This window comes from Taudactylus pleione, unplaced genomic scaffold (genome assembly GCF_031769625.1).
Source record: "Taudactylus pleione unplaced genomic scaffold, aTauple2 ptg000100l, whole genome shotgun sequence".
NCBI lineage: Eukaryota > Metazoa > Chordata > Amphibia > Anura > Myobatrachidae > Taudactylus > Taudactylus pleione.
The window spans coordinates 13,872,869-13,888,948 of NW_028284502.1; the positions used below are offsets into that span (position 1 = coordinate 13,872,869).

General features: G+C 43.3%; 1 protein-coding gene across 1 annotated transcript in view; it reads right to left on the reverse strand.

The window, feature by feature from the left end:
* Window positions 1-16,080, reverse strand: part of CCDC73 (coiled-coil domain containing 73) — a 150,477-nt gene that overhangs the window by 121,401 nt on the left and 12,996 nt on the right. Inside the window, exons 4-6 of the mRNA XM_088470438.1 lie at window positions 15,879-15,950; window positions 13,780-13,815; window positions 5,607-5,681 (exon numbers count right to left, since the gene is read on the reverse strand). Coding sequence (XP_088326564.1) covers window positions 5,607-5,681; window positions 13,780-13,815; window positions 15,879-15,950 — 183 coding nt within the window. The remainder of the gene's footprint in view (window positions 1-5,606; window positions 5,682-13,779; window positions 13,816-15,878; window positions 15,951-16,080) is intronic.

The window sequence follows — 16,080 nt, forward strand, 5'->3', positions numbered from 1 at the left end:
TGACACTTGTGTTTTAGTAATAGGTTTTAAGGACATAACAATTATACTGGGACAACTGATGTTGCTCATTAACATGGTACAGTACCTACAATCCAGGGGTGCCGAGATGAATGTAGCAGAAAAGTAGGAGAATTAAGCTGTCCTTCCACCCCAGTTCCACTACTGCACTGTCACTGACATGGTCTTCAAACACTAATACAAGATTTAATGAGTCACTTATAGAGTAATACAGTGCTCCTCCTGCATCAGTTTTATGGTATAGAGAACAGTGCTGTTCAAAGGCTGAGGAATATAAATGTACAACGTCTTCTCTTTCTCTCCCCACATCCAGTCCCTCTCCCAATCCTGTTGTTTCTTTCTCGCCATTATATCCATGATCTAGCCCCTCCTCAACCTGGAAGCCACTAAACGTCTCATCCCTGCCATTATCAGCTCTCACTTTGATTACTGTAATCTATTCCTCACCAGTATAAGAAAAAATGCTGGAGTACCCTGGGTGCAACCGACACAAAAATAGCAGCAGACTGAACAATCAGTAGATAGCACCCTTCTCTACCATCTTAATTTAGCAAAATATAATGTGGTGAAAATTCAGAGTGCGCTAGTGTCACACAATTAAAACCGTATACTTTCCTTAAAATTTTACACACTGAATCTCGTGCGTCAATGATATTCCTCGGGTTAGATGATTTTTCCCAACATGAAAAACAAAAGATCATATAGAAATATGGTGTAATACGTCACACACTATTTTATTTCAAACAACTTCCAATATGTAAACTAAGACTACTAGTAATCACATATACTAGTCTCCAATAAAAAACCAATATGAAAAAAAATAAATTCAATATGAGCAAAATCCACATGGATTAAAAGGTAGGGGAATTACCAGAAGTCTCCTTGAAAAGGGCCTGTAGTTTGTAATCTGATGGAGGTCTCTGGAAATCTCATCCACAGTCCTTGTCCAAGTGAATCTCCGGGTATCACCTGTCACACTGAGCCAACACGTTTCGAGACTAAACATCGATAACGAGATTAAATCAGTCATCTCCAAATGAACACGGCCACCATATACTTGACACATTAACAACACCGATCCCCACGCAACCCCGCGTACTCAACCTCTTAAAATGTCAAGACAATCCGACCTTCCACCCTCTGACCATCCAAACCCCCCCTCCACTAAATCATCTACCACCTCCCCCTACCGCCCCCATCAAGCCATACTCACCTTCAAATGCTGACACCCAGAATCAGTGATCCCCATTCACTCCCCGCATCACTGTTACCTTGACATCCCCTTCCCCAACCAACCCTGCCCTAACACATACACACCCTGACACCTTGATCACTACCACCCCCATACCCTTTATATCGCCCGCACCACCAATTCCAACACCCCCACCCACATCCCAAACGGACTCCCTCCGACAACAGACAGCGGCCCTCACACTTATACACCTAGTCACGACCTCATCCGAGCCACCTCCGTCCCCCTCACCTCATCGCCCAGCACATTAAGCACCCATTACACCCCACTGCCACACACATTTAAGACACACCCCGCCCCCCGCTTCTCTATGTTGCTATGGCTCCTGTCTGACACACATCACCGATCCGTAACATGACGCTACATTTTATCCCAGCCCCCACACACATTCCTGCCTCTATAGTGACCACACCACCCCAAGACGGCACCCCTTCCCCTCCCCTCTCCACAACAAGACCATTTACACACTACTGCACCAAACACATTCCACACACTAAGAACCTATTATCAACACACCAACCTTACTCCTCCTCGCCACACGTTGACACACACTTCCCAGTGTCAGTCGATTTAACCACTTGGCCACACCACATATATACTTACACAACCCTGGCATTCCACACATCATACAGGTTAGCGATACTAACCACTACTCCCACCCTCCCACTACACGCGGCCATCATCTAGACACCATTATACACATAACAGGAATGTCCACTACAGCACTGCCAGCTTGACACATGCCACACGCACCAGTCTTATTCCATCTCCCCCTGCCCGATCACCTAGCCACCATCCCCGGAGAGATGCCCATCCACACCTCCCCGGACCCCTGCGGTCACCCGAGCCACCAACCATCACCCTCATAATCACCCCCCCACACACACACGTTTGGTCGCCTGCACCACGGGACTAAACTACCACGACAATGCTGTTTCACATCCCCACCTCCACAATAATTGCCTTACACACCCCGGTGCCCTTGACCCCCACCCTACTCGCCACATGCCCCTGCCCGCTCATTAAATCCTCCACACAGCACAAAACACTCCGCATACCTCCTCCGCCCAACGCACGCCAGAGCCAGCTGTCACCTTAACCCATGTAAACATACGGAAACCCTACACAGCACAAGATTGGCTGCCAGAACCACGTGACCACCTCCAACCAACCGCACCCGGTTTCGATCCCCATAGCAGCTGCATAATGCATTAAAGCACACCAGCCCCAGCATACACACCCACACCAGCAGAGCACACGATTGGCTGCCGACACCACATGACCGCCGCTGACCATTCACAGTCGGTTACAATCCCCATAGCAGCCACATATGCACCCAGAAACGAGCTCCAGCTAACACAACCACAGCTGCACAGTAAACCATTGGCTGCCCAAACCACGTGACGTTATCACCCAACCACAGGCTTAGCCTCGCACAATCACCCACGACCTATCAGATACATGGGCCACACCCACTCTTAGCCCTGATTGGTCATCTCCACCACCTGACAAACACAGAACCCGGAAGTTCCACATTTAAACCTCACACATGCATAGCCACACTTCTTACCTCCTTGAAGAAGGCAGAGCCCCTGCCGAAACGCGTTGGAGACCCCCTACATTCTGACACCACAGCCAGCTTACACCAGAGCTCTTCATTCCTGCGGAGAACTCGGTCGAGCCTTGCTGCTTCCAGAACCCTCTCTACCCACCACCCGCAGGGCCGCGCTGGGCATCACACCTAACAAAGCCCTTCGCACCTCTCTTGATCACCACTCCACCCGCTAGACCCAGGCGACCACGCATCGCCCCCTGGGAGCAACCAACACCAGCTCCACTCACAGCTGTTCGTCCAGCAGCAATCCCTAAGCGATCCACACCAGCAGGCACTCACCAGGCAGCGGGAACAGAACGCCAGCAACGCGGTGCACCAAGCCCCACAGTGCACCAGCAAGCCACTACCACACACAGAGCTTCCTCCAACCGCTGACACCGCAACAGCCATCCAACACCGCATCTGCAAAAGGAAACTAACACCAGCTACCAGCAGCCCAAGCCTTTTTCACCAACAAATCCTACCGGTAGGTAAGTGACTCCGAGACTTATACCCCTGCGCGGGACGCCGCCAGGGTGTACATCCACAACCGCCAGACCCGCTGCCAACCCACCACTCCCCTCCCCCCGAGACATCCTAAGACTGTTGACCAAAGGTCCAGCAGGGGTAACGTGCCGGTCTATTGAACTGCACGGAAAGGAGCCCCCTAAAAGGGTCCACTCACCTCCCCAGTCTCCACCCACACACACCCCCAAGTGGATCGCTCACCCCACCTGGGTGCCTGGGACCAAACAGGATTAGTACTGTTTTTTTCCAATAAACCCTTTGGCCCCCATTTCTGCCTCTGTCTTCATTTCCTCACCCACCACCTCCAGTCCATTAGACCCCCTTCCCTTCCTACACCCCATCACTCCACAAACAACATCGAACACAAAAGACCACAGCACATTATTACTCCAGCATTACACCCATAGGGCGAGCGCACCCTCTACCCCATTACACGTTTCGAGAAACAGCAGCTCCCTTCCTCAAGTCAGTGTGACATTGCTCCAAAAGGATCCTCTTATATACCCTTAGTCTGATGAACTTCCAGGTCATGGGTCACAGACATCAGCAGGGCTTTTACACTTAAAAAAAACTCATCATACTTGATTTATAAAACTAAAACAAATGTCCTCCATGTTCTCCTTACATTTGGATCTCTAATTAACAAAAAAAGTCAAAACGAAAGTGTTTTTTTTTTTATTTTGGCCGGACCGGAAGTGCGTCATAACCACTTCCGGTTTCGGCACAACCCAACAATGCAGTCCGCTTCCCCGATCTCTCTAATAGCGGGGCTTGTCTTTACTTGTCCTCAGACTACTCCAAACATTCTCCCCAACTATGGGCTCCTGGATCAGCGTCAGCTAACCACTTCCTGTACATGGAACGCTCAGCTGGCCCACGATACTTCCGGTTTTAGAGGCCATTTTGTGTGTGGAAGGGACATTTTCTATTGTGGCTCAACCACTTCTTCCACAGCCAATCACTCCTATGGCTTCCTGTTCAACTCAGAATCAAAGTCCTCTCACTCACCTTCAAATATAATGACCACTTCTCTCCTCTCTATATCTCTAGCCTCATACACGCACACACAATCCCTCCCTTCCACTTTGCTCTGCTAATCACTGCCACCACTCCTCCTCCCTGATCACCTCTAACAATGCCTGACTCCAGGATTTCTCCCATGATGCTACTATCCCCTGGAATGCAATTTCATGCTCTAACAGACACTCATCCAGCCTCCCAACCTTCAAACACTCCCACAAAACTCACCTCTTTACCCAAGCCCACCACGCCTCCTCCTAACTCTCCAACTGGAGTGCAGTGCAGAAGGGCAGGCCTCTCTGGTGGTCCAAGCCTGCCAGGGATTGTAACCATGCCCCTAAAATGGCATAGCCCATTTCCGAAGTTACAGCCGCAGCTTCATCAGAGGGCACCTGGTGGGTAAAGTCAAACCCACACACTGGGCCATGACTCCTGCTCTCCAGCCTCTGTAGTATCCCAACTGTACTTCATCCTTCCTTTGTGTGTCTACCCATAGCCACTCTACAATGTAAGCTCTTGCGAGCATGTCCTTCTGTCGCTCTGTGGTCTCTACGTAATTATGTAATTTGCAGAGCATATGCTTATTTGGTAAAGTGTGAACTGGTTTGTAACTGTCTAGTCTGATCACCCAATTACAGCCGCGGGGCTGCCTATGGTATAAAGTATAATAGCTGAGGCATCCTTGGTACACATGGGAGGTCCCTTTGACCATCCCACCACTCCTAATACTTAGAATACGTGCTTCAGTTTAGGAAAAAAAAAAGTTCAAATAGTTTGGGGGCTGGCCAGCCCCACAATGCCTATCTATCCTTAGACAGAACTCTGGAACGCATAACTAGTGAGCCATCCCTCGGCCCATACAACTTCTGTAAAGCCTGGCAACACTAGAAGTCAATTATTAAAACAAATTAAAACCATGTGCAGTGTGGCAGTATATTGATTACATTGTCAGTTTGTGAAGGCAAAATAAGTGTATTTTATCATTAATGAAACAGACACATGTGTAATTAGTACAGTTGCAGCATTGGGTACTGTTTTGAGATGAAGCAGATCCCATTGGGTGAGGGCAATTTTAGCAGTAGTTTGTCATGGGGCCTCTCAGGTCTACTTACAGCTCTGGAGAAATGTACATTTATATTAGAATCATAATTACCACTCAATGTATTACATTATTTCACTCTTGTCTAGAATTACCTGCAGTGCTTTCATGTCTTCTCTTAAACCAAAAATCTCCCTTTCCTTTGTTTCTGCGGCCAGCTGAAATCGACCCTTAAGTGAAAAAATATACAAAAGGAAACAGATTATTAGTATTTATTAAACTACAGAGACACGAGCCCATTATTAGAACACCAAATTAAGGCTTTAGAGAAGTGCTGCAAGCCAGAAAGGGTTACACAGAAAATTATGGATTTTTTAACAAAAAAGTTTCTCCTGAAATATGTCACGAATGTTGATCTGCAAATAACACGTTATAATTTTTAGGAGAAAGGTGAAGTAGGATAGCTGGAGGATGCTTAATTTTTGCATCTAGCAGGGCACAGTATTATCTACATATTGTTATGTGTGATAAGACAATTGTTTCGCCTCCCCCTACGCTCCCGACAGGAGCTATTCGATTGTTGCTTCTGTCGGGCGCGATCAGCTGCCGGTGCACCATATCAGCTCGCACCCCCCGAAGGGTGTGAGCTCAAACGGCCGTAAAGTGACTTGTTGTGGCGACCAAACAGCACTTTTCGCAACTGCGCCAAGGACTTTGGCCAGGGGTAGCCATTTTAAGCGGCTAAACCCGACCTCTAGATAACAGGTATCAATTGAATAGCGCCCTGCGATCTCCTGTCACTTTAGACGGGAGATCGGGCACGCTAAAGCAATTGAATACCGCCCCATGTAGGCAATGAGGCTGGTGTAGGGTTGAATGCAAGTCAGCCCGACAACACTTGTCACTCGACCTGCCCCTCCTCGTCTTGCCTGCCCCCACTCATTTGGCCCTTAGAAAATGCATCAGACTGCACATTGTAGCAGTGTGCCCAGAGCAGGGCGCCCTGAGAAAGAGGTCCTGGGGCACCATGCACACATACCCACCCCCTCTTAATGCAGCTCTGGTTATACGAACCTCTGTGTTCAGACCGCCCCTAGCCATACGCTTAGTTGTGTACCACTTTACATCAACTGTAGGAGTGTACGCATAGCTCCGTAGAATGCACAGTGTAAAAACACGCAACATACACTCCACATACCGACTTAGGTTCAACTCCATATAATCTAAAAAGATTTTAAACAGTTATGATATTGGACCAATAGAGGAGCAGGGGTTATTCTATTTCTTTTTCTTATAGGAATCCCCACCACCTGAACAAAGGAAATTTTTCTCAACTGCAGTACATAATAGATAAACTCTACAAGAGACTATCAAACCAACGATCAGATAGGCTATTTTATTTACAAAAGACTCTGTAGTTATTTTACATAAAAAGAGTTATAGGCTTCAACTCACTTTAAGAAGTATACAAATCATGAACTGACCAATATTCCCTATTATTTGACAAGAACTGGCTAAAATATAGAAAAAGAATATTAAAATGGAGGTTAAATGGCTTAATATGGTTCCGAGCATCCAGTATACAGTGGTGTTGATAAAGTGTGATTTCACCCACAGTGCTGTCCCTACTATTTGGTGAGTGCATAAATTTGTCTAGAAATGCTAGGAAAGCATTTCTATCATGTTCTGATCAGATAGCATGCAGTCAGAGCAGGATTTGCGCTGGAAGGGTCGAGGCACGGAGACTAATAGGCCCACAGTCTTCACCAAGAACCGATGCAGAGGCAGTATGGGCTTCGCTTCTGGGAGTCCACAGGTCGCTGGTCTCTGGTCCGAGGTCAGGGTCACAGGCAAAGTAGAAGTTTGGTGAGATATGCCGAGGTCAGGGGCACATGGGTGAAAATAGAGACACAGCTCTCCCATACATTTAAAAAAAGGATCCCACCTTAACCTCCTTGTGAAATAGAGGGCTCGATTCAGACCCGCTCCCTAGATGCATACGCTCGCTCCCAATGTATGCAAATTCGGCTAAGTGACGGCTTGGCAGGCAATCGTACGGCAAGGCATAAGCACGCCCTATGTCTTGGCGTGCAATCGTTTAGTGTATGCAGACGCCCACCAGCCTGTCTTAAGGCGCCCGCTAATGCATACGTCATCTCCAGGAACTGTATGCAACCATCGGTACTTTGGGTACCATCGGAAGCGAACGCAGCACTTGAGGTTGACTATACCCTACCGCAAGCACTTCAGTGTAAAATTCAACAAGGTGGCTTGTACTATGACGCTGCCTGTTAATTATGAACGCCTCTGAAACGGTGTTAAGACACTCAGACACGCCTGCATTCGCACCTCCACTCCCCCGTTGTTAATGGCCAGCCCCTGTCACCACACACAAACGGCTTCTCCTGTCACTCATTCTGCTGGGCTGTCTATGCTTGGCGAGCGACCTCTTCCCGATCTCTTGCACTGGTTCGCGCACTGCGATGCGTACGCATGAGCACAATGCGAAAATCGGCCAGCTACAAGCGAACGTTTCATAGCGAGCGGGTCTGAATCGAGCCCAGAGTTCCAATTCATTCCAGCTGAATCCAATTCTGAAGGATTATTTCTTTGGCAGCTGCACTAACAACTACCAGTAGCTTCCTGCCACCCCAGGAAATCCGCTGGCTCTCAGGAAGCCTTCCCATAATAGCCCATTCCAGGGTGATGAGGATAAAGGTAACCAAATTGGCTTAGGCATGGCTTCAAGCCAAAATCCCCGAATTACTAGGTATTCCCAGAGACCATCAAATAAATTGGCAGTGCGTGCTTGACATTTGGAGCTGCATAATAAGCACATTATGGATCTCCAATGAGAAGACAAATAGAAATGGTGAAAAATATTAAGGAATAATTCCACATATGGACTAGATTTTAGGATTTTACAATGATCGTTAAAAGCTTTTAGAAGTACAGGAACAGACAAAGGATTGTCTCATGGTCAATTTGTTCTTTTAAGAAAACATAGGGGGTAGAAATGGCTTTAATAAGTGGGCGGGGAGTCAGTAACAGACTATTGAGGGAGTTGGACCAATCAGTTGTTAATAACACCCTTATCATTGAGCTTGTATAGTGTTGGGCTTGCATGAAGGCTACAGGATAGATTCTAATAATTGGTAAATTGGGGAAGCCATGCTGCCCTGAAAGTCAGCATTGCCAAGCAGTTGCAAATATATATATTTATGTGTATTAAGTCCCAACCTGACTTATAGAAGATGCCAAATCTGTCCAATTGCCACAGGAAGCTTCTGATCATGCTGGTGTATAAATGAGGCCATATCCATGCCGGGTAGAAAATTTCTTTCCACCTAAGTAGGAGTATAGGTCTCGCTACAGTGCAGCCAATCTTGTAGGTGACGTAATATAGCAGCATGATTATTATCTACAACATTGGGAAAATTAATTCCTCCATTGGTTTTCGTTTGATACAGTTTTTTTGTGTTAATAAGAGGACGACGTCCCTTCCAGAGGAACCCACGGAAAATAGCCATCAATTGTTGGACATCTTTATGCGTTAGAAGAAGTGGGAGGGATAAGTGCATAAATAATAACCTAGCAAATTAGATCATTTTTTGATAGACTAGCCCATCTCAAATAAGAATGAAGCATATGGTCCCAACCACTTAACTGACGTGGTCGTATGCGATGTGAACGCAGCCAGCTGTGCTTCAGCAGACAAGGTGTGACCTCACCACCCCGCTGTGTTTTTGAAGAGGAAACTTGTTTTACACATGTGCAGAATGGATCTCCTCTGACTCCCGCACTTTCCTGCAGAACCGGCAATTTCTCATCAGTTTTGCTGGAAAAAGCGTCAGTTAAGTGGTTTATAGCAGGTCCAACATTTAATTGATATAATTCAACTTGGTTCTTAGGGAGTTCGATGCCCAAATAACATAGAATTATTATTATTATTAATCAAACACTCCCATGTATTCATTTAAGTAGCAATAGATTTTTAATGTGACAAAGTAGTCACAATGCCTTATAATAACATTGTATACAGTAATAAAAATACAAACAAGTTTGTTTAAAACAGAAAGGATGTATAGAAACTGAACAAATTGCACAATTTATTTCCCATCTGTACAGAGAAACATAGACCATTCCCCCAATATGGAATGGCATCCAGGAACGTGACCATTAAAAGTTTTTTTTTTTTTTTAAATTGAGTACATTTTTATTGGTTTATAGATATACATTAACAAATAACCAAACAAAATAAATAATAAAAAAATATATAATAAAAATAAATAAATAATAATAATATATACATATATATATATATACACACACACACACACACATATATATATACATACATACATACATACATACATACATACACACACACACATACATATATATACACATAAATACATAATCAAATAACAGTATCTGGAATATAAAACCTAGATCTACAAACTGCATCCCAGATCCATTGCTTATAAAAAATATAATATTAATCTGTATACCAAAACAATAAACATAGAGAAAAAAAAATATATATATATATATATATATATATATATATATATACACACATACATACATATATACATACACATACACATAAAATATATTAAAAAAAATAAAAAATTACCACATTATACAAATATTGGAATATTGTCAAAAATAACACCTGAAACATTGGCAAAATCAACTAGATCCCAATAAATTCTGCTCTCAACTTATCACACAGCACATTACCTCCAACAAGTAATAATCTACCTCATTATCCTAACAATAATATACCGGTCAATCATTAGGCAGTGCACGGGCATAACAGGATTTAAGCCAACTGCTCCAGATACGTTCATACTTCTTCTCAGCTTTGCGACAAATAAACACGTTTTTCATGTTCAACAGTGGTACGGACCAAGGACAGCCAAGCATTATAATCTCGTCCTGTAGGAGCCATCCACGAACCGAGCCACACATACCTTAGCTAATGTACACATATTGACAATGTATTGCTTAAGATATCTGTCCACTACCTTATCGTCCATAGAGCCTAAACAGCACGTCAATGGCGTAGCTAAAGTGGGAGCAATACCTGTATTGGAAAAACTCTCAGAACCTTATTTAAAAAAAATGCTAACCACCGGACAATCCCATAGAAGGTGCCAGAAAGTACCGCTACTAATTTTACACTTAGGGCATATGTCAGATGCTCTCCCCCCAAACCTCAGCAAACGAACAGGAGTTAAATAGGTTCGGTGTAGAATAAACAGTTGAATCTGTTGAAATCTTATAGAAGTCGTGGAAATACGAGGAGCTTCTAGAGCATTATCCCATTCCGTATCACTTATAAGGCCAATATCTCTCTCCCACTTTGATCTAAGATGTGGTAAACTATCCTTATGATAAGAAGACAATATATAGGAGTATAAGTAAGAAAGCGTCTTCCGGGGACCTAAAGATAAAAGGAATGACTTCAATGGGGATATTTGAATTAGAGGAGGGCCATCTGAAAATTGAGCTGAGAGAGCATGCCGTAATTGTAAATATCTATAGAAATATGATTGAGGGAGATGATGAGCTTCTTGGAGTTGCGCAAAAGATTTAAGAATTGAAGTGTCATCTAAATGACCCAATGTACTTACACCGTTAGAACCCCATGTCACCTCAAGCTGTAAAGAGGCCAGTTCAGGTAATATACGATAACTACATAGAGAAGTGTCTGGATCTAATCCCGTAAACTGTAGAATACTAGATACCAATTTCCATATCTTAATAGCTTGCATCAACAGGGGAGGGCCTTTCTGTATAATTCTACCCGCAAGCAAGGCCTGTAATGGTGTAAAGTTAGGGAAAATCTGAGAAACCAACAAAACATGCAGGGCATTAGGGGAGTCATCTTGAAGCCATAACCGTATATGTGCCATCTGCGCCGCATAGTAATATAATTTGAAATTTGGAAGAGCCAAACCTCCCCCAGACCTAGATCAGGTCAGAGCTGCCAATTGAATACGTGGTCGACGATTCACCCAGACCAATGAAGAAAGAAGACTATTCAAACGCCTAAACAATGTATCTGTAATAAAAACAGGAGAATGCTGCAAAACGTACACAAATTTTGGCTGCACCACCATACCATTAAAAGTTTTTAATTGGATTTTAAACACACTTCTGTCTGTCCACAGTCTTCTCCCTCTAAGGTCCCTCAGAGAGGCAGCGTATTTATCAATGGGGAGTAGGGAGAGGGGGGGAGGGGGTATTCACATCTGGTTATGAAACACACAGAAATTCTTATACAGGACATAATATTGCCCTCGAACATCGCTTAATCATATTAATACCTGCAATAAGAGTATGAATTTACAATCAGAGTATAGGATTTACTCTGTTCTATGGTTTCCCTAACAGATAGACCTTTCTGTCATGTATTAGGTGTAGTTCATATTCCTGAGTATGACCATGTACAGAGATATTCTCATACAGGAATCAAACAAGAAATTTCTTGATGTAGTCGTTTCTTACTTGAAAATATAGATCTGATACATAAATACTGTTATTAACAAGATTATGGTTATGAGTGTTTATGATTAACTGCACTCACACAACTGAGGTGTACGATATTGGTTGTGCCTCGCTGAATATGTGCTAGTCATAGGCATAAAGGTTGTCATTTCAACACTGAAGAAATGAGCATTAGCTGTCAAATAACTGTTAACTACGATATTTTGTAACACCTTAATTGAATACAAGGTGTCTAAAGTACAACTGACACGGTTTATATTCTACTGCCTGTTGGCAGAGATAATACATAATGGTTTAACCGTGTACTACTTGCCTTATTATCAGGATTGGTTTTTGATTTCCAACCAAACTAACACTGTAATAGTCTATTATATCTATTGTAGTACCTGTACCCATATGTGTTTATGATTCACTCCTAAGAGAGTAATAACAGGATTATCTTCTGAACTGCGTCCGACTGTTAGCTATCAAATTGGCTTCATTCTGATCATTTTAGTCAGATAATTTTGAAGCAGATCATCAGATCAATTTATTACAATATTTATATACTTGTTTATTCATGATTCACTCCTGAGAGAGTGAGAATAAGATTATTCCTTACATTGTGGCCTAACCTTATTATCTAACTGACATTAATTTGTCTATTTACTGACATTACCCTGCTTGTGTCTTCAAAAGATGGGAGAATAATATCCCTCTTAGTTCGATAATTCAAGGAGTACTATTTTGTGTACAAGTGTGTGTAAGCACCTTTGACATATTATTTTAAATATCTATTTTACACCTACTTATCTATATTTTAAATTAGTTTGCCGTCATTTCAACTTTTGGGGATATACAATTTTAATGAATACTCAATAAAGGTTATTTTTTATTTTTACTTAATTTCTTCCGACTAGTGCACCATTACACTACTCTTTTTCCTCTTTAGTCTACAATTGCTATAATGCAAATGCTTTTGACAAAGCTATTCAAATGATATATAGAATATTTTCCTATAATTCCTTTCATCAACTCCCTTATAGAACCCTCTTTTTCCTTCCACATCACTATATACGCATTTAAAACATCTCGGAATCTGACCTTTTAATAATAATGATGTTGTAATGATGCTATCATCCTCCACCACCTTCTCCCTCCATCTCCCCTCCCCTCCTTTTGTTTCTTATCTTCTGTATATATTTATGTTAAACTATGTTTAATCCACTGATCTTAACTATATTAAAAACACTATTTATGTGTAATGATGGCTGTACACAAACTTTATAAAATCAAAAATAAAGCATTTAAATCTGAAACGAGATTTTACGTTCATATAATTTATCATTGTTGTTTATTCTTGGCAAATGCCTGCAATAAGGCAGTAATATTAGCTACCAAGGAGTTCCCAGCGCTATTCAATTGTCCTCATCGCACTTAGTTGGGAGATGCCGGTTACGGTGCCTTAAGCCCGGTGTTTAGTCGAGCTAACCATTCTCCGACTTAAGTGCTGGCTGCGATGCTGTTACCGCACGAGCTAAGCGGGAAAACGGCGTTGCGGTACTAGTTTAATCGGATTTCTGCTCACACCTCAGTAGGTTGTGGGCAGAAATCCTGTAGTTGGGGCTTTACAGCGCGGTCAATTTAAAAGCTCCGGGAACTCCTTCCCGGCGCTATTTAAATCACACTGAATTGAATCGCCCCCATAGATTTCTATATTAGTAGTATACACTGTAGAAGGCAAATATTGTTTTATGTTTACTGTCAATTTAGCAGGAAAAAACAACAAAACACACATTTATCATATAAAGGTTAAAACGCAGCACATACCTTTTCCTCTTCCACTGTGCACATCTTTGACTGTAACTGCAATTTAAAATAAAAAAATAATGTTCATCAAGGGACTGCAGAACAAAGTGTCTGAGTATGGTAGAAATGTACTGCAGAATAAAAATACAACTCTGACTTGCCCAGAGTTATTAAAGGAACTCTCTTTAGGACTTTGCAGTAAGTAGATGATATTTATATTGTTTTCAAACATATTATTCATCAGAGTGGATGTAATGGCATGTGTACAGGGTCTGAAGTCATGTGTGGAAATCTGATCACAAGTGTGGGGGCCTGATGGCTTGTGTGGGGGTCTGATGGCTCGTGTGGGAGGGTGAGATTGCATGTGGAGGTTTGGTAGCATGAAACAACATATGATGGCATTGAGGTCATTACTACATGTGGATATGTCTGATGGCTAGTAAAAAGGATATGGGTTGGTCTGATGGCACCTGTGAATGTCTGGTGGCATGTGGGGGGTCGGGTCACACCATGCCAAACCAACTACAAAAGTTAAGTAACCCACCTACCCCAATTTTGATGACATTTTAGAATTTCTTCAAATGGAAGACCTTCACTTGTTTTCAATCTGGCAAGATCTGTGCTAAAGATTTTTGTGAACATTTTGATAAGTGGGCAAATCTGATGGGAATGTGAGGTGTGGGGTGGTCTGTGGGGAATCTAACTGGCACTTGTGGAGGCTTGTGTGCATGTTGGGATGTATACCCTTAGTCTAGGAGTGAGGGGGGTGTAATTATTTACAATCATCATGGTTGAACCACCTTTTATATGAGATGTATTGAGTTCTAGAACAAAATACTTAATATACCCACACTATTATTAGGTCATCAGTGCTCCTGTTCCTCTACCTCTTCATATTTGCATGTACACTAATAATAATTACAGAGGAGGCAGCAAAAAACCAGAGGACTGCTCAGATAGCCATAGTCACTGTAATCTGCTATGTTCACTTTCCCCCAACCAATCAAAAACCATTACAGCTTTCTCAAGTGCATATGTGTCCTTGGCCTACACCATTAGTACAGCCACATCCCACCTGGCCACTCACAAGCCAGGATGCATGCGTCCACTTTTTTGGGCATTTACAGAGGTATTTAATGCAAGATAGTAACTGCAACTAACATATTATTATTTACTCTGCATCAACTCCACAATCTTCACACTCTGGCCAATTATAACATTTCAGACAGCTACATGCACTCATACCCATAAACATACAAGTCCAGTGGTAGGTTCCTCCTTGAGGGCTCTAATGGCCTGGTAGTGTACTCATCTCTACTACATGAGTTTGATATTTGCATAGATCCATCAAACTGAGGTAGAAGTGAGAAGATCTAGACTGGACTATTTGTAGCTGGATTGATTCACTGAAGGCAGCCTTAGGTGCCTTGTGGGGAGTAAATGATAGTATGAGTAAGGGAAGGAGAAGGGGAAGCAATCGGGAAGCCGACTGCCTATATACCGGCAGCCGGCTTCCCTACTGTCTTATCCCGGCATGGGTGAAATGGTGGGCGTCTAGATGTAGACGCCCGCATTTCCCCGACGCCGGGAGACCGGCGCCCGGCATCACGATCGTAGTGATCCCGGGCGCCGCGAGTGGACAGCCGCGGGGGGGAGGGTTAGGGTTAGGCACCCCCCCGGGGGACTTAGGCTTAGGTAGCGGGAAAGGGGGTGGTTAGGGTTAGGCACTTGGGGGGAAGTTAGGGTTAGGCACCCCTAAGGAGGGTTAGGGTTAGGGGGGTTAGTGGATACTTACCTATCCACGATCGGGATTTCCAGCGCTGTCGGGCTTCAGCTGCGTCGCACTCTGCTCCTGTCGGGCTGCCGCTGACGGGAATCGAATCGCCGGCCATGCGGCCGGCGGTATATCATACCCATTCCAGGAGAAGCACATGAGAGCTTACATTCTAAAGGGGAGGGGCAGACACACAGGGGTATAATGAATTATAAATTTTTCTTTCCATGCCCTATAAAATCTTTATTCAGTTTAAGTTAAGAAAAAAAGATTAATGTACACAGCAGTGAACCTTATTTCATAAGTCTACAGAACAAGACAATTCAATGACATTAATGTTTATTACCTGTTTTTTTAAAACAGCCAGAGCATCTTTGTGTTTCTTCTCTAGGATTTCTTCCTGATTGCATAAGGATTCCTAATAAACGTCAATAAATCTGTCACATTAAAATGTATTTGTAAAGGCAAAAGTCATAGATGCAACAAACTGTCTCTTCAGTGAACTGCTGCCTTCAATAGCAGATAGAATACTTTAGCATAGTTGCGCA